The sequence below is a fragment of the Platalea leucorodia genome, assembly GCF_965183815.1.
Source record: "Platalea leucorodia genome assembly, chromosome: 8".
Taxonomy (NCBI): Eukaryota; Metazoa; Chordata; class Aves; order Pelecaniformes; family Threskiornithidae; genus Platalea; species Platalea leucorodia.
Window position 1 is genome coordinate 54,647,660 of NC_138830.1, and position 26,332 is coordinate 54,673,991.

Consider the following 26,332-nt stretch of genomic DNA (forward strand, 5'->3'; position numbering starts at 1 on the left):
TGTTTAAGTAGCTTTGGTCTTCAGGGGGTGTTTTTAAACTGAAGGCAGAAGAAGTTTGCCTGCAGAAAGCCCAGGGGACACACCGGGAGATAGCTGGAGGGAGAAATTCAGCAGCTACCGGTAGAGCAAAGCAAAGGCACCAGCTTTTTTAGCTCAGGTCCTGAAAACATTAAGCCATGAACTTGTTCAGGCCGCTGCATTTAACAAAAGCTCCGAGATGCTGCCACTGAAGGCAGCGTTTCTGTCCCTCCTCCAGCTGCAGCGATCCCCTCCGCAGTCCCCTCAGGCAAGAAGCAAGGCGCGAAACACGCTCCGGGGTTTCACCCGAACCTGTTCTTGGCTGAACTCCGTCTACTTTCTCCCGCTTCCTCGCTCGAGTCCGCACGGGGTCTGTACCGGCGCGAGCTCTGCAGCCCGCCCGTGCTGCTGAGAACAGGTTCCCGTCAGGAGGACGGAGAGACGGAGCAGCGCCGATCCCCGCCACGCAACCTGCGCCGCTTGACTCGCGCCGCCGCGCTGGTTTTGGAGCGGTTACGGGACGCTGAGCCTCCGCGGGAGCCGGGATCTGCTTACCTCACACGTAGCTCAGACCTGCGCGCAGCGGAACTGCTGGCTGCGCCCCAAAAGCATTCCCTTTAACCGATTAACGCTGTCGATACGCCACCCGCGACGAGCCCATCTGGGAAAGCTTTGCCCCTCAACCTGCGCTACAGATTACCACCACAACAAACGCGTTTGAAGACGAATAAAAGGAAACTTTCAAGTTAACCAGACATTTATTAGCATCTATGTAGGTGGAGAGGTTGTTCCAGTACATAAGCAACGAGGTCACACACAGGTGATGGAATCATTTCATATTCAAGCAGAGCAGGTTCCACTGAGTTGCTTCATTTCTTCCATTCGTTCTTCTCAAAATCCCACTGGGAAGAGATGCCCTCCACGGGATTCATCCGCATGTCCAACATTCTCTTCGTCTGCATCGACAGCCACTCGTCAGAGAAGGTGTGCGGAATAGGGCCGTACACTGCAATTCAACAGCAGGCGCAATTACATCGCGATACAAAATGAGCGAGTTGGAAACCGAGGTACGAGTTTCACTAACGAAAAGCTTTTTTCCCCCCCCGAAGCCATGAGTGCTGATCTCACGTACGCCATCACCTCTTCAAACCCACATTTCCTACACCCGGTTTCTGAAGCATTCAGCTCAGACCACATCCCCGCATCGATTCCCTAGCCGTTTCGTTCATCGGGAAAGGCTCGTACCGAGACAACAGCCCTCTCCTGCTTTCCCCGCGAGTGGATGAAGCCTCAAGATGGAGCGCAGATCACTTAACTGCGCGCTCTGCCTCACGGCAGCTGGAGGGCTCCCTCGAGGTAGGATCGTTAGCTGGGAAGGAAGCCAAACGTGGCAGAAACCCAAATGTTGACTACTGAGGCGGCAATAAGCTTTTGCGACAGCAGGGTTCACGGGCCGGGGAAGCTCTGGGATCACTCCTCTATCTCCTCCCTTTCCTCTCCCTTTCCTCTCCTCCCACCAAAGCTCCCTCCACCACCTTCACCTTTCTACGAGCTTCCTCAATATTTACGCTACCTCCCCGCTGATCTCCGTGAAGTTACAACTCCAGAAGTGAGTTTTCAGAGACTAACAAACAGCAGCTGCAAGCAGGCCACCGCAACGGCTGCTGGATACACCATTCCGGCCCCCCGGAGCGCTTTACGGAGAATTCTCTCATTTCCCATCATGTATCAATTGATCTTGCTCCTCCTTTAAGAGTTAAACACTGTACGGCATTTACTTACTATAATGTTTCTGCCAAATGAGGATGAGACCGGTTACACCAAGAAAGAACAGTACTCCACCGAGGACGGTCTTCCATTCGTTTGATCCTCTGTTCATTTCTGCGTAGGTCTCGTTAAATTTGATACGATACACTGGGGGGAAAAAAAAAAAGTCAAAAGCATCAAATCATTATTTTTACTTTTCCTGCGACTTGCAGGCGACACGCCGCTCTGCAGAGAGAGGTGACCCAAGCCTAAAGCTGACCGAGAGGGAAAGGACGTTAAAAGAGGTTCTGAATCAGCTGGCCTCTCCCGTGCCAAGAGCGAGGCACTTGTGCCAAAGTAAACGAGTTGTTTCTCCATCCCCGCATGCGTTGCACCCCCATCAGGTCACCGTTCATCTCCGTTTTATAGATTATTGTAAATTTGTGCAAAAGTTGCCTTATAGGGCTGACAGAAAGCAAAACGGAGCTCTCCTTCCTTCCCTCCAACTCCCACTACGGTTACTGACCATAACGCATCCTAGCACAAATAATTCCAGCGGGAACGCCTGTATCCCAAAAGGCTTCTCGCAGCTTTGCCACCAAGGCTCACGGGACTTTGAAGTTCAAAACCGCATTAGATTTGGAGAGCGTTTACAAACATTTGAGCAGCTCCCAAAAGTTTTAAACCTTCTCACTTAGACATGGGTGGACACAGCACTGTTGACGACCAGGTTCTCCCTTGCATACCGTGACAGCAGTTAGAAAAGACGATGCAGTTTTATTTGCAAGTCAAAACACCCACCCGGCGCTTTAATTAGCTGAAACTTGGTAACGCCGAGGTCAGCGGTCATTGACATTCAAATGCACAGGGTTCATTTGACTCAGCTGGCCTAACAATTGCATATTGTTGTAAGAAGAGATTTTTTTCTGCCTTGTCAAAAGCAGATGGGAATCCAGAAACAAATATAATTATTATTCGTTTTCTGGAAGAGGAAGAAATTGCTGAACTTGACCTCAGGTACATAACAGACACCATGGCAGGCGCTTCTAACGTTTTGAAACAGCACCCAGGAACACGAAGCACTCATCTCCACTCGCGTACACACAAGGAGCTCCAGCATAATTAACAAAGCTCCTTTGTGGAGCAGAATTTGGAAAGAGCAGGGTTTAACAGCCGCCTGAACAGGCACCGCCTGCGGCTGTCTTTCTAGAAGCTGTCAATAATGAACGTGCAACAGGTCAGACCGCATCGGATCCAGCTGGAAGGTTACCTAAAGCCCCCGCTACCTACATTCAACTTTCTCATCAACGGACAGGGCAGTCCAAGACGCCTTTTCCTTCTCTTTCAGCACCTTCTGCTGAGCAGAGAGATCCTTTACGAAGGCCACTTCAGGCAGGGGAACGTCACGACGATCAACATAGGCCGGGAGGCTGAAATCCTCTGCTTTGACAACACCAGCTGCACACGGGAACAGAAGGGAGACCCATTCAAGCTTCCAACTCCTGCGCAAACATCTCTTACTGGTTACAATACAAAAAACCAACAGCTCAGTCAAAAAGGTGATGGCAGTTAAGGAATCCTGGAGGGAATAGACTTCCAGATGAGGCATTCATCAGGGAGAAAGAGGGAGAAGAGAGAGTACTTAAAGTGGGTGCTCTTTTAAGAGCGTAAGAATAAAGCAGAAGGGGAATCCACATAAAAGGTAATATCCAGAATTACTTCCTTAACGTCTCAGCCACCTCTGTCTCCAGCTGTCGCACTGATCGCCTCCCCTGCCAAATACCCAGAAGCCCTCCACACTTTTTCCATCCCGGTTTCTGCCTGGCCCTCAGCTCCTGCCGCCTCCCCAGCGGCAGCCAGCCCTGCCCGCACCTCCGCAATGCCATCGGCTGCTCAGACAGCTCTCCTGCCAGCAGGCAAGGCACCAGCCTCGCCAAACCCCCTCTACCCCAATTCTTTTCTCACCCAAACCCCAGCAGCAGCTTTTTGTGTTCTTCCTCTGAAGTGCCTGTTTTATCGCCATTACTAAAAAACCAAAGCAGTTGCTGCCTACCGTGTCCGTGGGCTCTCAGGCAGATGGAGGTGGAAATGGCTCTCTTCCCAATGAGGCTGAATGCCCTTGAAGCCAACATCCTGCCGGGACAAAACAACAGCAGGGAAGTCAGCGTCAGGTGAAGACATCGATTGTATAAAGGTAAAATAACCCCATTTTCTATCGGTCTATAAAAAAGAAAAGCCGGTCGAGAGGTTTCCTGCCCCTTCTCCAAAGAGCAGCACATCGCACCGAACTGCTCCGGGCTTTTCAGGGACATTCCCCCTCCCCTTGGATGAGTCCTCCTCTTCCCCTTTCATCCCTGCAGCCTCCTGTGTTTGAACTCAAAGGCGTTCCCTTGTTCAAGTCAGCCTTTCCGCGCTGCTTTTCGCTGGGTAACAAATCGCTACTGGGCGCGAGCCAGGAGCCCCAAGCGAGCCGAGTCTAAACGCATCTCGCATCCACGGAAGAAACGCTCCAGCAGCGAGCGACGCCGGCCCGCCCGGGGGAAGGGCAGACACCCAGCTAACGGTTTCTCCCATGGACCCGTCTGCCCGCACAAGGCTTCTCAGGGGCCCCTGATCTCACCTGAAGCCCCCAGATCTCACCTAAAACCCCCTGATCTCACCTAAAGCCCCCCGATCTCACCTAAAAACCCCTGATCTCACCTAAAAACCCCCGATCTCACCTAAAGCCCCCGCGATCCCCCCCCGCCAGGTGAGCGCGGAGCCCGCGGCCCACGCCTGACCTTGGCGCGGGGTTTCACGGCGCAGGGAGGTGTCACCCGCGGCGGTGACGCCTCACACCCGCCCGACGCGACGTGACAGCGCCGATATGACGCCGCAACGACACGGGGCAGCGCTGAAGCCCCTTCAAGGGAAGGGGGAGGCCGCAGCGCTCCCCACCCCCCCCACCCCCTCCCACCGCAACGCGGGCTGCCCCCGCCGCCGCCCCCCGGGGGGGTGGATGAGGCGGGGAGGGCCCGCCCTGCCAGCGGCGGCCTGCGGGCGGCCCCGTACCCCCCTCCCGGCCCCGCCGCCCGCCGCGGCCCGACGACCTGGCGACCGTCCTCTACGCCGGGCTGCCACCGGAAGGAGCCGCCGAGCGGAAGCGCGGTGCACGCCGGGAGCCGCGGGCGAGCGAGAAGCCGCAAAGGAGCGCCCCCCGCCCCGGGTGCACGATGGGATGCGGGCGGACCGTCGGCGGCTTTTTACGACAGCGCTTGGCGGCGTTTGGCGACACTTGGCGGCGGGTGGCCTGAGGGGAGGCGGCGGGGCCGGTACCGGTAGCGGGAGCTGTCACCGGCGGGGCCGTCTGCCGTGGCGGGATGAAGCTGACCACGCAGGCCTACTGTAAGATGGTGCTGCACGGCGCCAAGTACCCGCACTGCGCCGTCAACGGGCTGCTGGTGGCCGAACGGCCGTCCGGTGCCCCGCGTCGCGACCAGGCCGGGCCCCCCTCGCTCTTCGTCGACTGCATCCCGCTCTTCCATGGCACCCTGGCGCTGGCGCCCATGCTGGAGGTGGCCCTCACCCTGGTAAGGCGCTAGGCCTTTCCCTAGGCCTGGGAGCGAGGGGCTGGCGTGCGGGGGGAGCGGCAGAAAACTACAGAGCCTCGTAGTTTTGTCTAATTTCTTTTTCGGTGCAGAGAAAGTGCTGTTTACGTAGGTGTCATTATCCCTGAGTAACTCCCAGAGGGAATGTCCTTATTCCACAGCAGAACAAGCTTTGCCCAGCTTACCTTTAAGGCACTTCAGAGCGGTGTCAGCTAATTGGGAAAGGGCACGCTTGTCTCCAAGTAAGAGCGTGTAGGTGTGCATAAGTATATATTTTTTGATTCATTTTGGTGTACTTTCGTCGTTTATGGAAGCCATTAGCTTAAATAGGAAAAAAAAAAAATTAATTCTCTTCATACTGCAGGCCTGGCTTGGGTTTGAAATCTCCCTTGGTGTCAGTTGGTGAACCCTGGGATGGATGGGGGCAGCCAAGCATTCCCCGTTCCGATATCCCCTCCCTCGCCCGCCACTGTGGAAGAGCAGTAAGGCATGGTGGGATAATCCCTTTTCCCCCCTGTCGTCACATAGGCAGGACGAGAAGGGTGTCAGGGCCGTAGGGCTGGCGCTTTCAACCCCCCCCCCGCTCATGAAAACCAGGAGCCGTCCTGCACTGGGCCACGGCTGCATTCTGCCTGGCATCTGGGGAGAGTCCCTTTGTCAAAACCAGCGGACGGAGGGAGCGAAGCATGCTTGGATTTTATTGTAATGGGGAGTCAGGGCGGGCTGGCGCAAATCTGGAGGCAAAGAAGTGCTTTGGCACCTTCACGGTAGACGCAGCTGCCGCTAAAGTGAGATCTGGGTGTGATTTGAGGACTTTTCCATCCATTTAAAGACTTGTCATTATTAACAGGAGAAAATCCATCCCTTTTTGATACCTGTAAAAAACACCTCCTTTCTGCTTCTTGTAGACTTCTTGCCCTGAATGTTTCCTTCAGTTTCATAGATTGCTTCATCAAAAAATAATTATTTGTAAATAAATTCCAGTTTTCTCCAGCTGAGATGACACCATGGGAACGTTGAGATCTCTCTGAAGCCTGGAGATGATTAAATGCAGCCAGAGGGACAGGAACGGGGGCTGAGCCTGAGCCCTGGCCGTCTAGGTTTGCCGTATTGCTGTGGAGCACACAAAATTTGTCAGTCTTAAATATATTTACACCAGTGTAACAGAGTAGGAGTAACACAGAAATGTATGCTGTTCGCATAATCGTTTTCTGCTTACGGTTTTCCTCATGTTACTGCTTGGGAAAATGGCATAATACCATTTATAATTGCTTTAGTGTAGGCAGGGCTTGACTTTACCTTTTTGAATGATGGTAATTTGTTTTTCCTCTGGGAATGAGTAAGTGGGAGTTGCTAGTGAAGTGTAGAATAACACATATAATATATTTAAAGTATGTGTAGGGTTTGTCTTTAAATCAGGATTAGATGTCTTTCTGCAGGGTTGGTGGCAGTGAATTTTCGTGGACTTTAGGCCTTCAGTGTAGTTTTCTGGTGTAGATCTTACTCCAGGATCAGATTATTAGGAAATAAATCCTGTTTCTTGCGACATCTGAAATATCTTGCCACATCTACAGTAAGCAAATCATTATGGAACCAAAGAAATGGCACTGTCTTACATATTTGCTCTTGGGTTTTGATACAAAAAGTTAAAGAACAGAAACCGCTGGCATTTCCCACGTTAATTAGGACTTGCTAAGGCGTATTGAGGTTTGCAGTCACATTTGATGACTCCTGTGATACTTGGCAGCTCTAAAACACAGCGTTTGAGACGAGCCCAAGGCCTTTTGCTCTCGTTTTTTTGTTTGAACAAAGGCAAAGGTGTCAATAAACACTGGCGCGGCAGCTATGAAAATCAGATTTTATTGTTGTAATGTTTAAAAGGAGGGCGCTCTCGCCTGTTCTGTGCAGTATAACGCGTGGTTACTGAATAAATCAGCAAGATTAGCGTGGTTGAAACTCAATGTTTGTAGCAAAGCGCCTCTGTTTCTAAAGGATTTTGAAGCTTTGTGAGGTTTTGATGGGATCTGTTTCTCTTCCAGTTCAATTATTGCTGATTCTTCATCAAGCCTGTGGTCCCGTCAGACATGTCAGGGTTTTCTAGAACCAGCCCCGCGAGTTTCACCTCCTCGTCTCTGACCGGAGTTATCCTGGAACATCACAGGGGAGCCGTAGTCTCCAGATTTAATCTGAAAATAGAGGGAATGCTTTTGAACGGACTTGTCCGTGTGGAAACTTGTAAAAACTGCGAGCGGTGCTTTAGCAGCAGCCTAGGTACAAGGAATCAACAAAATTAGATTTTTATTAAACACACAGCAGTGCTTGGAGGTTTGTAGCTCTGGAGGAGAGAGCAGAAGCGCATGCATTTAATTTGCACTTTGGCTTGTCGGTTTGAAATCCCTTTCAAAAAGGGAGTCATTGAAGAAAAAGTGAATTAAGTTTCACATGGGGTTTTTTTTTTTTGTGCCTTTGAATTTCTCAGCTAATTGATGTGGTTTTGCAACCGCATCTTCTCAAAAAAAAAAACAAAACCCAAGCAGCGCTTCCCCCTCCGTTCGCATGGCCGGCTCCCCACCGCCGGGAACAGCGGTCAGCTGGTGGCAGGTTACAGCCTTTCTCCTCCCAGGGCTCTTCTAAACCCCGCTGCCCCCTGCCTTCGGTGGCCGCAGCTCCTTTTGTGGGAGCAGATCGGAGGGCAGGCCGCTTTTGATTTTTCAGGGGTGACGCGAGCCCTGTGGAAGCAAGGCGCAGTTTGTCCCCCGTTGGCTTGCCCTCGTCAGGGCTGGACGTGACTAAAAATATCAGGGGCTAATTGATGCTAAGGCTGCCTGTGGTGGCAGTGCCGCGGCTAGAGGGTGTTTGGAAATTGCAGGTGGAAACAGCTTTAATTCCAAAAAGATTTTTTTTCCTTTTTTTTTTTTTTTAATGGAAGCCGTTTTTAATTACCACTTAGGGAACTGAGAACTTAAAAATCATACTTTTTTTTTTCTTTAAGACCATTTTCAGTATGCAACAAAAATTGCTTTAGAACAAAGGTTTTTAATTTTTAAATTGATGGACTTTTTTTATTATTATTATTAATTTCAGTGTCTGAGCTTCTGGCTTTAATGCCAAGCTTTCAAGCCACTAACAATTAAAACCCTAGGCCTAAGCCCTCAAAATGGGTTTGTAATTGAAACAGCAGTTGGCCCTCAGCTATAGCAGGGCTACACAGCTTGTTGTTTTTTTTTTTAATCACGTAAATCCATGTCATCCGTTGTAGAGGAGGGATTATTCACATGGCTCTGTTTGTTTGTTTGTTTGTTTATGCAGTCTAATGCTATAATTATTGCTAAAAATAAGATTGATTTGACTTACAGGATGCGACAGGTCAGCATCAGATATATTTTTGGACTCCATTTTAATATAGCTGTTGAGGTTTTTTTGATGCATGCTCTCTAGGGACTGCAAAGGAAAATTCTAGCTGCTTTCTCCACTTCTGTCTTTCAGGGCTCTGTATTATGCTGACTTGATATCCTCAATTATAAGGAGAAACATCATATATATGTGTTTTCAAAGCAAGGCAGGCTCAGCAGGAGGAATTCAGCTCCAGCATAAAGCAGAAAGAACAGCAGTGTGTGCATGCTGCAACTGCACTTATAAAAAAAACCCAAAACTACATAAACTTTTGTACTTGTGTAACTCAAAAGTTGTGTAAATTGTATGCAAATAAATGCATATGTTTAAGTATTTACATACAGGTGTTAAAATAAGGAGGAGCTGCCGGGTCTGACCATGTCTATAACAGGGATGAGAGAATTTATGCCACCAGTTCTTCCATCAAGCCCTTATCTTGTGGCTGAGCTGGAGAGTATTTTTAGAAAAGCGTTCAGTTTTGATGGAAAGATTTTAAAGAGTGGAGAATCCACCCAGGTTGTTTGATAAGTGGCTCCAGTGGTTAGTTACCCTTGCAGGTGAACTCTCAAAGAAAAACAATTGTATTGCAAAAGCCTTTTTCTAACGGAGTTGGTTGAAAACATGGTAAATGGGACAAGCTTTCTGCCTCCCATTTACCTTTCACATCAAGTTTTATTTGCTACTTAAGGTAAAAAATGCTTCCACTTAGCCTAGAAATGTTACATTAGAAATAAAATCAACAAGCTCTTTTTGAAATGGCAGTGCAGTCACACATCCGCGTGGCGAGCGTTTTCTCTGTCAAAACAACACTAACAGAAAATACCCACAAATGGCAATAGGTAAGACCCAGACTCCTCTCCCAGGCAGCGTTGCTGAAGCTCTTTACATTACAAGTCCCGTCATTCAAATTTAGGCCAGGCTTTGACCAAGATAACTTGCTCTTTTGCTCCATTTGGTTAACATTTTCCATCGTTCTCCAAATGTTCAGTTTGGTTTCTCTGTTCTAGTTAAATTAGCCACGCTCTGTGTGTGACTGCGCACATAAATATATATAAATATGTATATATTTAAAGAAGGAATTGGCAAAGATATTGTAATGATTCAATTGCTGTTTTATTTGCAGGACAGACATGAAATTTCCTTAGTTCTGTAGGGTTTTTTCTTTTTTTTTTCCTGGGCTTAATTGTTCCAATTACTTTTTCAGATTGACTCTTGGTGCAAAGAGAATAGCTACGTGATAGCTGGATATTACCAGGCAAATGAACGCGTGAAAGATGCCAGGTGTGTTGGTGCAATATTTCCTTCTGTTTGCTCTTTTCTGTTGTACTTTGTCCTCTGCCAACAAAAATCATCGACATAAATCGTGCGTGTTGATTAACTTTGACAACTGTCATCTGGTTTCACATTGTCTTCGTGGTGCTGGTGGATATGGCCTTTGTTCAGGTGCAGAAACCCCAGTCTTTCCAGAATCACTCCTCCTTCGTGGATACTATAAAAGGCCAGTATTTGAAAGCCTGCCAACCAGTTTAATTACAGTTGTCAGGGAAATAGCCAAAATTTGCAGGCGCGTTTGCTTGTGCAGTACGTATCTTGTAAACTCAAGTGACTCCGAGTATCTTTTGGAAAGTCTTTCAGAAGTGACCTAATTCTTGCTAAACGACTTAATTGTCTCCGAGTTTTATTGAAGCGTTTTCTTACGTGGTAAAGGGACGCTCTTGAAATGGAAGATGTCAGTCAAGCAGAGATATCTTTTTTCACTCATTTTCCCCAGAATTAGTCATTTTTTTCCCCTGCTAGCTAACTCAAATTACTCAATAAGCCATAAGGGCGCCTTCTTGTGAAGCCACAACATAGTTTTAGATACGTGTATCAAATATTTTCCCCATATCTATTAGACAAATCCAGTATCAGGACTAATGAGAGTGCATCATACTTGCATTTAAAGTAAACCTGAACAGCTTGTTTAAAGTACTACACTGTGTCCCAGTTATTTTGTTAACATATATCCTTTAAGTATGGTTTTTAAGTAATACTTGTGACTGCTAAGGTGTCTAGCAGGAATAAGGGCATTATTTGTCCTTTCCTTACAAGGGAGATAAATCTGCTGGAGACGTTTTTAAGGAGAAGATACAGTTTGTCTGTTCTATTTGAGGTTTGAAAGAATATTACAGGCTTTTTTTTTTTTTTTTTAAACTCCAGTTTCTTTTCTGAAGATAACTGGCACCGTGTAGAGATTGTCATCTTTGAAACATGGTAAAGGTTTTCCTCTAAAAGATTATCTGATGTTGGTAGAGAAGCTGGGCAGTGAGTGGGTTCAAATGCAGACTGGGGAGCAAACTCGGTTTCTTTTTTAAATGCCTTCCAGGGCAAAGGAGGCTGCGGTCTTTGGTCTGGTAGAAGAAGGTAGGAGGCCGCAAAATGTTGATTCCACTTAAAGTCTGCAGTGAGCATTTTGCCCCGCAAAAACCCATTGCCTAAGCATAGCTAAGATCCAGATCATGTGCTGAAGAGAAGAGCCGGGGTTTTCTTGGCCTTCTGACTTCAGTCAAGTGTAGCATTGGCTTGGTATCTTGTTCCTGTTTGTAAGCACGCAATGTAATTTTCACATCTCTTTAAGCATGTTTCCTGCTGGTTTCAGCTGAAACGTCACGGTTCAAATAACACAGTTACTTTTACCTTCTGCTGCAGTCCAAACCAGGTTGCGGAAAAGGTGGCCTCCCGAATTGCAGAGGGCTTTAACGATACAGCACTCATAATGGTAAATTACTCCGTTTTTCCCACCCCCCTTTCTGTATTGTTAATGCTATGACGATAGTGTTGGACTAGCCATTTAAATGCCATTCTCTGGGTCCTTTAATAGTGAAGTAACTAATTTTCTCTTTCCATCCAAATGCTCTGGGGAAGAGATGCAGTGACCTGTAGCCAGTGAAGTTCTTAGTAAGTCTACAGAGAGACTGCAGTTAGCTTTCTGCCATCTCGAAGGAAGCAGAGGCCTTCTCTGCTTGCAAGGCTGGAGTGAAGGCAGTGTATTCATGACTTCAGACCCCCTTCCGTGACTTAAAATCATGTCTTACATGAAGCAAATGATGCTTTGCCTCCTTGCTGCAGTGACAAAGGACATTGGCAGTTTAAACATGTAAAATTTGGCTCATTTGAAGGTAGAACAGTGGACAAGTTAGCATAAGGTGCCCTGTTTGTAAAAACTGACTTTTATTATTTCATCTTTTTACTTGGGATCTTGAGGAGCAGACTAAGGTGGTGTTTTTCTGTTGCACGACAGGTTGATAACACCAAGTTTACAATGGAGTGCGTAGAGCCTGCCATTCACGTGTATGAGCTTCATGAGAACAAGTGGAGGTGCAAGGACCCGCACGTGTGAGTAAACTTCAGAGTTTATTTGTGTTCGGGTAGCAAGGAAAAAGGGGTTGCCTGGTTAAGGGCAAAACTTTGATTGTGATGAGTGATACTGTAAGGGCGGTGGGTGTAGCTGACGGTGCTTTTAAAGTTGTTTTTTGCTGTAGTGAGAGGGAACAGCTGACTTCTGCAGGCAGGCAGTGGTCTCACCACCGTGACCACGTTACAGAGAAGGTGGCTGAATCTTCAGAGTAGAGGAGGTGGTGGAGATTTTCTTTGTGATTACTTTTAATTCCTGGTTATTTTACGTCCTAGTGATTTTTGTGAAGATTGGACCGAAGCCCAGAGAATCGCTGCATCTCTCTTGGACAGCAAGTCCTACGAGACGCTTGTAGATTTTGATAATCACCTGGATGATATCCGGAACGACTGGACAAACCCAGAGATCAACAAAGCTGTCCTCCACCTGTGTTAGAGGGGTTTCTACTGACTAATTTACGGACATTCCCACTATGTACTGAAGAGAGAAAAATGCTATTTTTGAATGTAAATAGAATAATATTCAGTACCTTGTGTGGAAACCCCACTGATTAAAAAGGAGTGGCATGTCACGTTGCAAAGAGTGATGTGTCCGTAAGCCGCTGAATCTTTTTTGTGAGATTCCCTGGAAGAACTGCAAGCTGTCAGTTACAGCACGCCTTCCCTGTTGTAGTGAATGTTGCTATTCCTTCGAAACCAGAACTGCTTCTGCTTCTCCCTACTGTTCATATTACAGAGTTTTGACTAAGCTTTTCTAATCTTTAGAGAGATTACTTTTTAATGATTTATGGAAATACCTTTCAAAAAAATCAGTCTTGTTCTCAGATGGGAAATTTTAAGGTCAAGTACATAAAATGTAAGGTTAACGGTTTCTTTTGGCCTGGTTTGGAAATGTTATTCCGTCGGCACAGTAAAATGCGAACTGCTGAGGACGATGTACCATGCTCGTGTGTCACCGGTTTTGCAGTGGCTTAGCATGACACAGGCACAGAGAACGTGTTAAAGCAGCGTTCCCAAGTGCTGCGGTGATTCCTGCTCTCCGTGGGCATACAACCACAGTTAGTGCTTGAAAACGTTAAAGCCAAGGTACAAATATTTGTGTAATGATTTGTAAAAGGGACTGGAAGCGCGCTAATGAGTTTGAATGACAGTTCTAAAACAGTTTGAGTCTACAGAAGAAGAGGAGAGTGAAATACCTTATTAATTTTATGCAGTCTTTTTGGGTTTTATAAACAGATCTCGTTTTCAACTGGTTCGTATGGTGTCCATTTAAGTCGGTCTAAAATGTTATCACTCCACGTTGAAAGCAAGCCATCTGAATACATTGACTTAAGGAGCCTAGATACGGTCTAGTTCAGCTTCTCTCTGTCTTTCTAATTAATGTTTGTTTCTAACAATGTTTACTGGACAATGAAGCTTTATCTCAGACTAGTACAGTTCTCCCTAAGTCTTGTTGCCTTACTCTTCATGGTTGTTTGTCAAACTGTAGTTAAACATAGCCTCAAGCTGAAATGGTTTCTGTAGATTTCCTTCTCTTCCTACCCAAAAAATGCTTTTACAGGGAGGATCCCAATGTCCACCAAGTGATCGGCCTCTCTCCAAGTTCCTGCTTTTTCCTTAGTGCTCTTATTTGAAAACATGAGGGGTGGGATAGTCAAAACCTTTTGGTCTACCTCTGCTTCAATTTAAATAAGCGCAAGTTTTCCTCTTGGTCTTGGTGAGCGATGGGATAAGGCTAAAATCCCATTCTGAAGAGGTGAATAGAAGCAGGATGCCTGCAGTCGGGTCCTGCCGTGGCGTTCCCTGCGGTTCCGGTTCCGCAAAGCCACGAGGCCAGGTCTGAGGTTCAGCTCCCTGTCCCAGGAGGAGATGAAGATTTGAAGGCTTCGGTCTGTCCCCCCGCTGTGCAGTGGAAAGGTGTGATGGGCATTACAAAAGGGACTGGCACGCAGCCAATATAGCCCTTCCTAAGCGTGAGTCAGATAGCTTGCAGGAAAGGAAAATGTTTTCACTTGTTCAATGAAAACATCCATCTAGCTCACAAGCAGCAAGATAAACACGTTCCAGTGGCTGTTTTACTACACATCCACGGCTGTATGAAAAGATATCCTGGAAACGGCAATGCTCTGGCAGCGTATGCTGGGTGTAGACTCTGCAAATCGCCCAGGCTGCAGGAAGAGGACTGTTGTCTTACTTTGTACAAACACCTCATGAAATCTAACCTATCGTTCCAGAGGCAGATGTTATCTTAGCAAGGCATGTTACCTTAGCTATGTGAGATTGTCAGCCGAGGCTGCCGTAGGAGCTGGTACGTCTCCTGAGCCACAGGAAATGTATTTCTTATTCTTTGTAACTAGATGTCATAATCAAGCTTTGATCGTATGTATGCTAATACAGTCTAATCTCTCCTTGCACGTACTCCCCCCTCGCCCTCTAAGACAAAGCAAAATGTATATCATCAGTCTGTAACCTGATGGAAACGCTCTCTGTGACTAACCCTTGAGGGGAGCAGCTTTTAATGCTTTGTCTTTCCCTTTTTTTTAATCTTCTGTTTTGCTTTTAAATGAGGTCTTTTGAGTGTTTTGCCATCAGTAGAAGCCCAGGCTGGTTTTAAGCAAAAAGGACAAGCACTGCGGTGCTCAGATCTTATCTCACCTGTCCTATTTGCATTGAAGGCTGGACAAAAGGCAGCAATTTCATAAAGGCAAGGCAGCCCGCAGCCACCCTGGCTCTTCGGAAAGAATGAGGAAGCTGCCAGGCTCCGGGAAGGCTGCGTTCCCCTTCCCTGCTGATGTCCCAAACCTGCCTGCAGGAGCAAATGCGGCTTTCCTGGCGGGTGGATCAGCTGGATTCATCAGAGGAATTGAAGGTAACGCCTTTTAAAACTTCTGGGGAGGAAATCTTGGGGAAGGTGTCTGCATCCCTGGTGCTGGAGCCCTCGTGATAGCTGGGAAGACGGCACTGGGCATGGGTGTCTTACTCTTTCTTTGGTTTGTTAGCAATTAATTACCTGCAGGGTTATTTATTCTCCCCGACCCCCCCCCCCCCCGCCGCCCCGTATTCACCAAGATTTGGAGATTTGGCATTTGCCTGCCCCGACGTTTAACTCCCAGCTCTTTACCTCATCCATAGGACCTCAGGCACTTGGAAACGCAAAATTATTCCCATGTGGGATTCTTTTTTCCACTCTCAACCCTAATATTTCAAAACAGCAATAAACAAACCCCCCCCAATATCCGAAAATACCAGCACAAAGTGCTTGGGTTTCTGAATGGGAGAATGCACACCGCTCTTTGCTGGATCCACGCGAGTGCTCGCCTTGAATCCTTTAGTCACAAGGGGGAGAAGGAAGAGCCTTGAGCACGCGTTGCTTCAAGCGCCCGTTTGGTTTGAAATTAAAGATCAGAGCAGCCTGAGACCCAGCCGGCCACGAGGCATGTCCCCCCGTGTGCCACTAGCTGATGGCCCAGGGCGCTTCCAGCTGTGCCCAAAAACTCCATGTACAGATCCAGCGTGAGAAACCCAGAGGGGAGCAGAGCGCTCGGGGGGCCCGTAGGCGCGATTTTCACCGAGAAATGAGACTGCCTTAAAATTTCTCAGAGAATCGGTGGCTGGTTGGGGCTAGGTGCACGTCGGGAGCGGTCCCCACTCCTCCTGGCTTGTGCAGCGTCACGGGTGGTAAGAGCAGATGGGTGGCAAGAGCCATGGGGTGCCTTTGATCAGCTGCTCACACACACAAGTGGGATACCTGTTCCCAGGGAACGTGCTGATGCCATATTGTCCCCGAGCTCATCGCTCTGTGTGTATATGAGGGCTTTGGGGTTGTTTTTATTTCATTCAGCAAGTGAAGCAGTCTGCCGCTGGAGTTTTTTCCCCTTCCCGCCTCCCATCTGCCGGCTGAGCTGCTCACGGGATGTTCCCTAGCCTATGTCAGCGTGAAAACGAGCACAGACCTACCGCGTTACCCGTTTCAGCTCATTAGAGCTGCCGCGGGCGCGGGAAGCAGCCGAGCAGTTCAGCTGGCGGGACGGAGGAGCCGCAACCTCTTCACCTGGCACAGCTGGAGCTGGGGCCAGACAGATGTGCAGAGCCCAGCCCCGCTCTGCACGCCGCTGCGGAGATGCACCCCAAGAGATGGCTCCCTGCCCTGAAGAATTTCTTATCCAAGTGGCAGAGATGCACGGCGAGGAGAGGTGAGGGTGACAGACGCAGGAAGCAAAGCCGGGTCTCTTTGCTCCCTGGCTGGAGGCCTAATCGCTGCACTCTGCTGCTATTTGTAAAACGTCTCGAGATGCTCGGGCGGAGGGCATTACCGATACGGAAAGAGCACACGGATGCTAATGGAGGAGGCTGTTAGCGGGGTGGACTTGCGGTTGACTGCAGCTTGGAAAATGGCCTCGAGGGGAAATGCGCTCAGCGTGCATTTGTGAGCTGCGCTTCTAGTTTGTGTTTTAATTCCGCTCCTGGAGCGGAGCTGGGTCGCCCACCCTTGTCTGTGGGAGCTGTAGTGAGCTGGTCGGGAGCCGGCAGACCAGGCTGGGCAAGCTGCTTCCTTCCCGTCCCGCCTGGGCTCCGTTACTCCCAACCGGAGTTAAACATCTCAAGGCATCGTACTCCTGCGCTGCAAACTCCTCGCTTGCTTTACCCATCGCCCTGCAACCAGCCCTCCCACAGCAGGCAGCAATTTCACTGTGCCGAAGTATCCGCTGAGGACTTTTATCGATTTATTTTCTTTTTATTGTCGCTTTTAGACCACATTTTCACCCAGCCTTCTCATCCACAAGTACGCCCTAGCTGCATATTTTCCTTTGGTTTTCAGCCGTCGCCCTGTGAAAGGCGGCGGAGGTGGATTCGGAGAGGACAGAGGCAGGTTGCTGGCTGGGTTTTCTGATAACGGGACCGCGCGAAAGGTGAAAGCAGTCCCTGCTCCTGCGTGGCTGCGCGGTGAGCTCGGCACTTTGCAATCTGCCGGAGCTGTGATGAGGCAGACAGGGAACGCTGCTCTTAAAAACACCCGGTAGGTGGGCTGGGGGTAACGGGTAACTCCTTGAGTGCTTCCAGGCAGCGCCGCACCGGCTGCAGCGAGGCAGCACTTTAGCTGGATGCGGGCAGGACCGGAGCCAGGGATGTCCCGGTCTGCGCAGCATCAGCCCACGAGGGCCACGAGAAACAACGCAGCCCTTCCTAGAAATGCGCTCCGGAGCTTAAAAGATGAACCTAATTGAAAAAATGTATCGAGGTTGTACCAGGGGATAAAAGGGAAAGCTGGGCCGAGATTAACCTGGAGCTCAGCGAGCCGAGAAGCGCGGCAGCCGTGGCCAGGTCCCTAAGCCAATTCCCAGCCGTGGCCTCCCAGCGCCCGCTGAATCCATGCCCGGCAGGGAGGCGGCTTGCTCTGGATGCAGGTTTAGCAGGAGAGCCCGGCACGCTCTGGTTTTGTGCTTCAGGTACGTGCTCGCTTTCCGCTTTGCTTCCTACCCCCCGCCGCAGCAGCTCCTGGCTTGCTCGTGAGGACTGCTGCCACGACCCGATGGATTTTCTTCGGGGGTGTTTTCTGCCTGCACGGTTCCTGCCGGTTGTTCGGTCTGCCGGTCCTGCCAACAGCCTGTGCTCGGGGAATGCTGGAGCTGCTCCAGTTTCCCCAGAGCCTGCATCTTCAGCTGCTTCCTCGTGACATCCTCCTCCCTTCCCGCGCCTGGCATCCCCTCCGGGTACCGCTCGCCTGCCCTGGATGGCTGCGAGCCTCCCCTGGTGTGGAGCTCTGGGAGGGGGTTTCTTTTCCTCTCCCAGCACCTCCTGCCTTGTTGCCACCTCCAGCTTCAGCAAGTCCCACGCAATGGCCCTGCAGCTCCCTGCCAGGGCGATTTCTGAGCCAGGCTGGCACCAGCCCTTTCCCCTGCTTGGGCCAGAAGAGACCTGGGGCAGAAGGGGGGAGCAGGCGGTCTCATTGCTCCGTTAGCACAGAGCCAGGGTGACGTTTTGCCTGTGTTAGCAGACCCTGGGACTCCGTGACCCAGAAAGCTGCTTCTCATCCCTCTTTTTGAAAACAAGCCCAGCTGGTGTTTGCAGGAGCAGCTCCTTCCAAGGGAGCCAGCAGAGCAGCTCCGCGGTGGGCTCTCCGGGCTCTGCTCCGCCGGGCTCTCCAGCTGAAGCTTTTCTTGTGGCCGGTGTTTGCAAAACACATCCCTCTCCCTGCGGTTCTTCTGGCGTCCGGGAAGCCGTGAGCTCACCCGGCCCTTCCTCTTCCAGCGAATTTATGAGGTTGCCCTCCGTCCTCACTTCCCTCGTCTGTGCTTCAGCCCCCTCCACCCTCCTCTGCACCCAGGCAGGATGGGGCCGATGGGATGAGGAGCAGCCTGGCTGCTGAAGGGCCACGGTCAGAACTGGAAACCAGTCATCGGCCACATCAGAGGACCGCCCAGGGCGGTTGCCTGGGCTGGAGAGACAAGTCTTCACCCGGAGACGTCAGCCAGCTCCATACCGACCCACCAAGGGAGCTTTGTGAGCCCACCCTATCCTTCCTCCTGCCCTGCTGGCTTTTGGTGGGGTTTGGCCAGTTGCCCTAATGTGATGCTCAGCATGCCACAGCCCCGGCCCCGCCATGGGCGGCTCCTGGCAGGGGCCTGGAGCAGAGGCAGGCTGCATGGGGGGCTCATGGAAAGGGGATGTCTGGCCCATGGGGCTGCTCCTGTGCTCGGGACTCAGATCTGCCTAACACTGGTCATCCGGGGGCTGGCTCCGGTAGGGAACAGAGCTCCGCACCGGAGGGTCTCGGGGCCGTACCCAGCCACCTGGAGGTGGCCAACCCCCACCCTATGGACGTGCCCAAGGGTGTCTTTGCTTCCCAGCCCGTGGGGAGGAGAGGAAGGGGTGTGCGATGCTGTGTTTGTGCCTCTCGGGTGTCACCACACCAGCTGGAGCCGTGCTGCAGCCCGCAGAGCTAACCACAGTTATTTTAGCAGGCTGATGTTTATGTTTACCTCCCTGCAGCAGCAAGCCGTTGCTCTCAGTCGCTCACGCTTTTAGCAACAACTGCTGGTCCAGGCCAGGCTAATTCCAGCCCTCTTGGGTTTGGGGCTGTTTGTTCTCACCCAACAGCAGCAAACAGGTAGTTTTGGAGAGAGGCATCAGATGTGGAGGGGAGATTTCTGCAGCCTAGGCTGGATTTGTGCTGCAGCATCAGGGCTGCCGGTGAGGGGTCCCTGGCCCCGGGGGATGCTGCGTGCACTGAGGTTGGGGCGGGATCTGGAAAGACCAGGCTTGCCAGGCTCTGGCTCAGAGCTTGTCCTCCAGCTCTTAAAGTCTGCAGCTGAACAGGCAAAAAAACCCCACATGCACCAGTTTAGTCGTCTGTTTTTCTGGGGCAGAACTGGAGCCACAGGTTGGAAACATCTCTGCCCTGGCCCCTGTGTCCAGGACCGGTGCCTGCAGCCGGGGCAGCAGCCTTTCCACCGCGCTGCCTGCCAGGCTCTCGAGTTTGAAACTTTGCAATAACTCGCTTATTCAAGAAATTGGAGGAGCCGGATGGGGGAGGAGATCAGCCCTTTCCGTATTTGTGATTTTCACCAAGCACGGCAGGACCAGGCCAGCAGAAACTGGAGCAAAACCACCCGTTTCCCCTCCCCGCTCCCCTTTATGCCCACCCCAGCAGGGCTTGGTCTTGTGCGAGGGGCTCTGATCTTGCTGGAGACCTCCCAGGCTCCTGGGATCAGCTTGCTCCCATCTCCAGGCGAAGTTCAAAGCTTTCCCTTCGTTCCTGCCTGCAGCCGCGGGGTGTTTAATGTGCGGCTGGCATTCCCCGCACGCTGGCGCCCTGGATGTGAACCGCTGCTTTTCAGCTCTGTCTGAAAAGGAGCCGTCTCGGGGCCTCGCCTCCTGATTGTGGAGGAGGTGAACATGAAAAAGCCTCTGGCTGCTTTTAATGCAGGCAAAGGCGGCTGCTCCGGAGGCAGAGCCTTCGCCCAAGCATCCTCGCAGCAGGGTGGTACCCAACCCGGATCTCTCGTCCTGGGGGTGGTGAGAAACCCTCTGCCTGGTGCTGTTCCTGCTGCTGGGCTGGTTTTCGGGCTGGAAGGTCAGACGGGAGTGGGGAAAGACCCTTTCTGGAAGCTGGAGGTGAAGATGCTCCCAGAGGCTGAGAGCATCGCTGCTGTCTAGACGTTAGGACCTCAGGGATGCTGATGGGTCCTGCCAGAGCTGGGTGTGGTACCTACATACCAAACCAGTACTTGCCTTTCTAGGCACTTGGTAGCCCATCCGACTGCTCGTAGGGATGCTCCGTGGTCCAGTGGCTTTGGCTGCAGGCGAGGGGCACTCCTGCTCGTCTCTCTCTCGGCACCGGGCTGGATTGTGCAGCGGGGTGAGAGTAAAGCAGCATTTCCTCATCACCCAAGGGCTTTGCTGGGCTTGGATGGGGCTGGAGGGGGGGATGGATGGGAGGAGCTGGGACTCCGCTAACCTGATTAACCAGGTTAGAAACCACCCTTGCAAAAATCCAAGCTGTCTTGCTGCAACCTCCTCCCGCCCACCCAGGGCACGGCTGGTCCTGAGTGGGAACCCCCCGACCCAGCCTCGCACCCCTGCTCCCCTCCTGCATCCGAGAGCAGCCGGGCGCGGCGGGGAGGTGGGATGCGACGGTGGGCATCGTGCCTCCGGCTCCTGGGATCGGGTAAGTGTCACCCTCTCAGAGCACCGCGGCTGGCTTCGGCCCCGCTCCCGCTCCCCGCCGCACCCCCAGCCCCGCACGCTGGCCGAGCATCCCCCCTCCGCCGCAGCTCTGCCGCCTGGGCGGCACAGCCGCCGCTCTAGTGACGCTTGCGATGAGGGTCTGGGGGTTTTTGGAGCGTGAACTCGTCGGGAATGCAAATGCTTCTTGGCCTGGTGCCGGCACGGGAGCAAAGTTGAAGCCCCAGCACCAACCAGCAGAAATCCTGTTGAAACGCCGGTGGTGGTGGTGGGATTTCTCTGCCCAAGCATCTCTCCTGGCACCGTGAGCAAGCGGTGCTCATGTTTGGCCGTGGCGGGGACACGGGGCTAAGAGCCAGCGGTGGTGGGGAGGGGGCTGCTGTGTCCTGCAAGGGCTTGGCCACGGGGGTCTGGTCCCAGAGGAGACCCCCTGCGCCGTGGGGCTGGGTCTCCCCCGCACAACCCTGCTCCAGCCCCGAGCGGCTGGGGTGGCTGGTGCTGTGAGCCACCGGCCAGTGGTGTGAGCCACCAGCAGGTGCCAAAAACCAGAGAACTCGCCTCAAAACAGGTTTCTTGATATTTGGGCGGCCGCCACGATAGCTGCAAAGTGGGAGTCCCGGGGAGGGGGGGTCCGCTCCCAGCCCAGGCACGGCTCCCTGGCTGCGGGGGTGTCACGGCTCAAGGTGGCTGTGGGGAGCTGCTAAAAAATGCAGAATTAAAACCAGCGATGGCAAGTTCCCACTTCGCCTTGCTGGCTGCTGCCAGCCCACCTCAGGGCTGCTTGGAAAGGCAAAGTAAAGCTGTGGTGGAGGCCAGGCAGGGGGAGCGGAGGGTTTGCTTGGCTCTCTGCGGGCCCCGGAGCTTGGAAGAGCCGTAATGAGTCACTGACCCTCATCCCAATAAATTTTCCCGGCAGCTGTGGGCAGGAGGGATGCAGATTTCCCAGTAAAGGGATTTTGGCCCTGAATAATTTTCAGCATCTTAAAAAAAGTCACATCCCACAATGGGAATCATCCATCTGAAAGCTCTCGGGGCTTCAGGGATGCCCAAAAACGGAGCAGGACTGCGCGCTCCCCGGCAGCATATCCCCAGCTGCTACCGGCTGCTCCAGCTCAGCCCCGGGTGCGATGCTGCAGCCGAGCATCCCTCTATTTCCTGCGCGTGGGCTCGGGGTTTGCTCTGAAAGCACCGGTTGCCTTCATAAGTAACAACCTGATCCCTCCTGCTCACAACGTCATCACCCAGAAACATTTGCAGCACCGGCCCCAGGAGCGGAGAAGCCGGGATGGGACCCCCCCACCCAGCCACGGGCTCTTTCTCCGCCCTCCCAAAAAGTTCCTCCTGAAACTCGGCGGCTGAGATTGAGTCACTAAAACGCCGTGACATCACTAGCGGTTTTTGCTACCGAGCAGCTGTGCTTCCTGTTATGCCCGGGCGCCTATAGAGATATATACATCTACACGCACGCATAGGTGCGCGCTTTTAGCGAGCAATCGAGTTCACTCTCCTTTCTCCCAGCATCGCTTCCCGCAACCCTCGTCTCTCTTTTGCAGCACCAGCGGCGAGGACCGGCGGCGGGGCTGGAGAGCTGGGTCCCGCTAAGAGGATGAAAACATGGGGCTCAAGTTATCCTGCCTGAAAGGTAAGTTTGGGTGGGTGTTGGGGTTTCTCCTGCTCCATGAAGGCATCTGGGGGATGGTTGTACATGGAGGAGCTTTAGGTTTTTCTGCCGTGGTGTGGTTTGGCATCCCGGTGGCATTTAAGTGAGTCCCACGGGTGACCCGTTGCTCATGCATCACCCCAGAGTCGCTTTCGCCATCCCTGTAAAAATATAAGGGTCTGGTCCTGCACTCACTCCTGCATCCTTTGCTCTGAGCACCCTGGGGCTGATGGTATGCCTCAAGAAATCAGGTGGGAAAGAGCCAGCATGGATGGGATGCTCCGGGTACGGATGGGATGCTCGGGGTCAGCCCGGAGGCCGGGAGCCGGGGTACCCGGCTCCCGGCCTCCGGGCTGACCCCAAGCATCCTTCATCCTTCGTTGCTCTGCTCCCCCCTAGGGATATTCCAACCCAGGAGCTTTCTATCCTGCTGCTTTCTCCCAAACTTTAATTTTCTTAATGGAGTTAGGCTGGGGATGGCGGCAGTGATGTCTGCAGAGAGAGGAAAGCAGGAGCCTTTAATGCTTCTGGCCTCGCTGCATTGGGTGAGCAGGGCAAAGACTGGATATCGCATCTCCCATTAGCTCTGCATCCCAGCGATGATCCCAGAGCAGCTCGTATTAATCATCCTTGGCGTCGTTAGGGATGGGAGCTAACGAGCATCCCTCTCTAAGATGCAGAGCTGCTTCTTCCCTGGCTTTTCCCAAGCACAAATCCTACACAAGATGCTGGCTGTGATGGGCATGGCTTTGAATGCGTCACCCAAAAATGAGCTCTGTGCCCACGTGCCCCCTCCCTATGTCCGGGGATGCTTCGGGTGGGGCTGGTGATGTGAGGTCTGCAGGATCTGGGGGTCCCACAAACCCCCCCCCCATCCCATGTGGTGACTGAAGAGGGGAAACTGAGGCAGCCAGGGAGACTCCGTCCTTCCCCAAATCCCCAAATCCAGGGCAGAGCCCCAAAATATCCCCCTGTGCCTCCAGGCCCCTCTGACGAGCTTGGAGTCTGCAATAAAATAAAAGACCCCCTTCCTTTTCCAGCTCCCTTATGTAAGGCAGGGCTTTATCCTTAATTAAAAAGAGATTAAAAATATCAGTGTCTGTCCCCTCCGGGCATTTTCCTGCTTGGGAAGAGCTGAAACCTCCCTGGCTGCTGCCTGCGCCGCGCAGGGCTTTTCTCCTGATTAAAAAAGCAGATTAAAGCAATCTGCTCCCCGGGAGACAGGCTGCGGTCTCCGCCTCTACCAAACACCCCAAAATCCAAGATGGGGAGGAGGTGCGAGGCTGCGCCTGGCTGCTGGGGGCGGCTGTGGATTCTCTAGTGGTTGGTAAGGGGTTGAGCTGGGCATGGAGGAAGGCAGGGAGGTGGGGGATGCTGCAGCCCCACGCCTGATCTTCTCTCCCCCATTTCTGCAGGCTTGAAGACGTGCGTGAGCAGCGGGAACGGCAGCGACGGGACCCCGGCGGCATCCCCGGGCGAGAAGCACCTGCACGTGCCCTCCATCATCGTCACGCCGCCCACACCCACGGGGACCACGCTGTCCCGCGAGGCCCGGCGGGTGGGGGGGCCGCCGCCCTGCAGCCAGTGCTGAGCACGGGGACGGGGGGGACGCCAGCCCGGCAGGATCTGTCCCCGCTCCACCGGGATGGAGCTACAGCCGCCGGGATGCGAATTGGCCGGATCCAGCACCCCGGGATCTCCCCAGGGACACGCGGGGCACCCACCACATGGGTGGGTTTGGACACCGGTGACTGGTTTTTCTCTCTTTTCCTAAAAATGCCGGGGAAGGCAGGGCACAGCACAGCTCCTTCGCGGTGAATAAAGCCCCCGGCACTCCGCAATCCCCGGTTTGGCACCCACCGCCTCCCTCGGGCTGTGTCGGCAGAGCAGTGGGTGGGCTGTCCCCCCAAAAACACCCCGAAGTTGACCCTGTGCCCAATGGGGAGGCCAAAAGCGGGGTACAGCCCACCAGCTCCCACCTCTCCGCCAGGATTGAAGATGCCGGTTGCAAATGGCACTGGCAAAATGAACTCGGCGTCGCCCGCAACCCGCCCTCGCGGCCCTGCCGGCTCGGCCGTATCCTGGGGAGGGAGCCGGGGGCGATGCTTCCCGGGGAGCGGCAGCACCAGGAGCCGGTGGGAGAGGCGGGAGTGTGAAAGCAGATGGAAATTTAATTTTTTAATGACAGCAGCAGATGGCAAAAGACACGCAAGTGGAGTCGCAGCGTGGCGGAGCTGTTTATAGAGCGACCGGTGGAACCGCGGCGTGTGCCGGCGGCACCGCGGGGGCTGCTCGGTTAAGGGATGGAGGGGGGCGGTGGGACCCCCCTCCTGCAGCCCCCGGTGCGGGGTGGAGGGGGGCGTTCCCAGGGCTTGGCCCCCCACCCCGGCCCAGGGGTGCCCCTGGGGCAATCCTCACCCCAAGGGTCGGGGTCGCTCCCATGGGTGCCCCGGGGTGGTTGGGGAGGGGGATTGGGGAGAACTGGCATCGTTTGGGGGCTTTCTGGGTCCATGGTGACCCACAAACCAGGCTGCAGCCCCCCAAATCGCCCAGAGCGGCGGCTTTGGCCGCTCGGCAGCGCTGGGCGTGAGGGGAAGGAGGGAGGGAGGGAGGGATGATGTGGTGCATGGACAGAAGACAGCAAGAGGAGGGCAGACTGCTGCTCTGAGGCATGGATGAGTGGATAGAGGATGGATGGATGGACAGATGGATGGACGGGTGGGTGGATAGATGGAGCAATGGATGGATAAGTGGGTGGGTGGGTGGATAGATGGGTGGCTGAAGGCATGGATGGGTGAATGGAAGGGTGGGTGGATGGACGGATGGGTGGGTGGGTGGGTGGATGAGTGGATGGATGGACTCATGGATAGATGGGTGAGTGGATGGATGGAGGCCTGGCTGGATGGGTGGGTGGGTGGGTGGTCGAATGGAAGGGTGGATGGGTGCACAGATGGGTGGGTGGGTGGGTGGATGGGGGCATGGATGGGTGAATGGAAGGGTGGGTGGGTGCACAGATGGGTGGGTGGGTGGATGGGGGTGTGGGTGGGTGAATGGAAGGGTGGGTGGGTGCACAGATGGGTGGATGAAGGCATAGGTGGGCGGATGGATGGGGCATGGACGGGTGGGTGGGTGGATGGTTGAGTGAGTGGGTGGGTGGAGGCATGGATGGTTCGCTGGACGGGTGGATGGATGGACGGACGGACAGACAGATGGGCCGATGAACGGAGGGAAGGGACGTAGGGGCGATGGCGGGTTCCTGCGCGCGGGTGGCTGCGCAGGGACGCCTGCACGGACGCACAGACAGATGGGTGCACAGGCGGGACCCCCAGCCCTGGGGGGGGAGGCGGCCCCGGGGGGGGAGGCGGCCCCGGGGACACCCACCCGCGGCCGCGGTCCCCACGCGTGTCCCCGCAGGGCGCTGCCCCTCCCGGCCGCCAGGGGGCGGTAGCGGCGGTGGCCGCGCACATGCGCAGAGGGTGAAGGCGGGGACGCTGCGGGTCCCGAGGAGCCTGGCAACAAGTGCTGAGCGCTGATTGGTCGAGCGCCGCCCGGGGAGCATCGGGATTGGTCCCTCTGCCGCCGACCCCGCCTTCCCCCCGCCGGGCCTGGCCGCGGGGCCACAGCGCGGCGCGAGTAGGACAGCGAATCAGAAATGGGTGCGCTACGGTAACCAATGGCCAGCCAGCACCGCCCCTGATAAACCAATCAGCGTGCTCCGAGCTGCGCCAGACCCCGCCCCCACGCGGAGACCGCGAAAACACGCCCGGCGGCGGGAAGCGGGGCGCTGTGGGCGGGACCTCGCCGCTGCTCAGCCAATGAGGAGGGCGGGCGCGTGGCGGGCCTGAGCCCG

At 53.3% G+C, this 26,332-nt stretch overlaps 2 protein-coding genes across 8 annotated transcripts; one reads left to right on the forward strand and one right to left on the reverse strand.

The window, feature by feature from the left end:
- Nucleotides 1-757: 757 nt before the first annotated feature.
- Nucleotides 758-4,993, reverse strand: COX4I1 (cytochrome c oxidase subunit 4I1). Of its 4 annotated transcripts, none has more exons than XM_082320437.1 (5): nucleotides 4,854-4,993; nucleotides 3,818-3,897; nucleotides 3,055-3,222; nucleotides 1,801-1,932; nucleotides 758-1,024 (listed from the first exon to the last, which is right to left on the reverse strand). In XM_082320437.1, exons 2-5 carry the CDS (start codon nucleotides 3,894-3,896, stop codon nucleotides 888-890), a joined length of 516 nt encoding a protein of 171 aa, XP_082176563.1. In that variant the 5' UTR covers nucleotide 3,897; nucleotides 4,854-4,993; the 3' UTR covers nucleotides 758-887. The 4 variants fall into 4 exon arrangements, with proteins under 4 accessions (XP_082176563.1, XP_082176565.1, XP_082176564.1 ...); XM_082320439.1 differs by having other exon boundaries at nucleotides 4,816-4,884; XM_082320438.1 differs by lacking the exon at nucleotides 4,854-4,993 and adding an exon at nucleotides 4,545-4,692.
- A 123-nt stretch (nucleotides 4,994-5,116) lies between these two features.
- Nucleotides 5,117-24,575, forward strand: EMC8 (ER membrane protein complex subunit 8). 4 transcript variants are annotated; one of them, XR_014229063.1, is made up of 9 exons: nucleotides 5,117-5,333; nucleotides 9,949-10,025; nucleotides 11,433-11,502; nucleotides 12,025-12,119; nucleotides 12,414-13,223; nucleotides 14,813-15,006; nucleotides 15,979-16,330; nucleotides 22,376-22,464; nucleotides 23,898-24,575. XR_014229063.1 is itself a non-coding variant. In XM_082320436.1 (5 exons), exons 1-5 carry the CDS (start codon nucleotides 5,124-5,126, stop codon nucleotides 12,571-12,573), a joined length of 612 nt encoding a protein of 203 aa, XP_082176562.1. In that variant the 5' UTR covers nucleotides 5,117-5,123; the 3' UTR covers nucleotides 12,574-13,506. The 4 variants fall into 4 exon arrangements, 1 of the variants encoding a protein (XP_082176562.1); XR_014229064.1 differs by lacking the exon at nucleotides 15,979-16,330; XR_014229065.1 differs by lacking the exons at nucleotides 14,813-15,006; nucleotides 15,979-16,330; nucleotides 22,376-22,464; nucleotides 23,898-24,575 and adding an exon at nucleotides 14,372-14,413.
- Nucleotides 24,576-26,332: the final 1,757 nt, after the last annotated feature.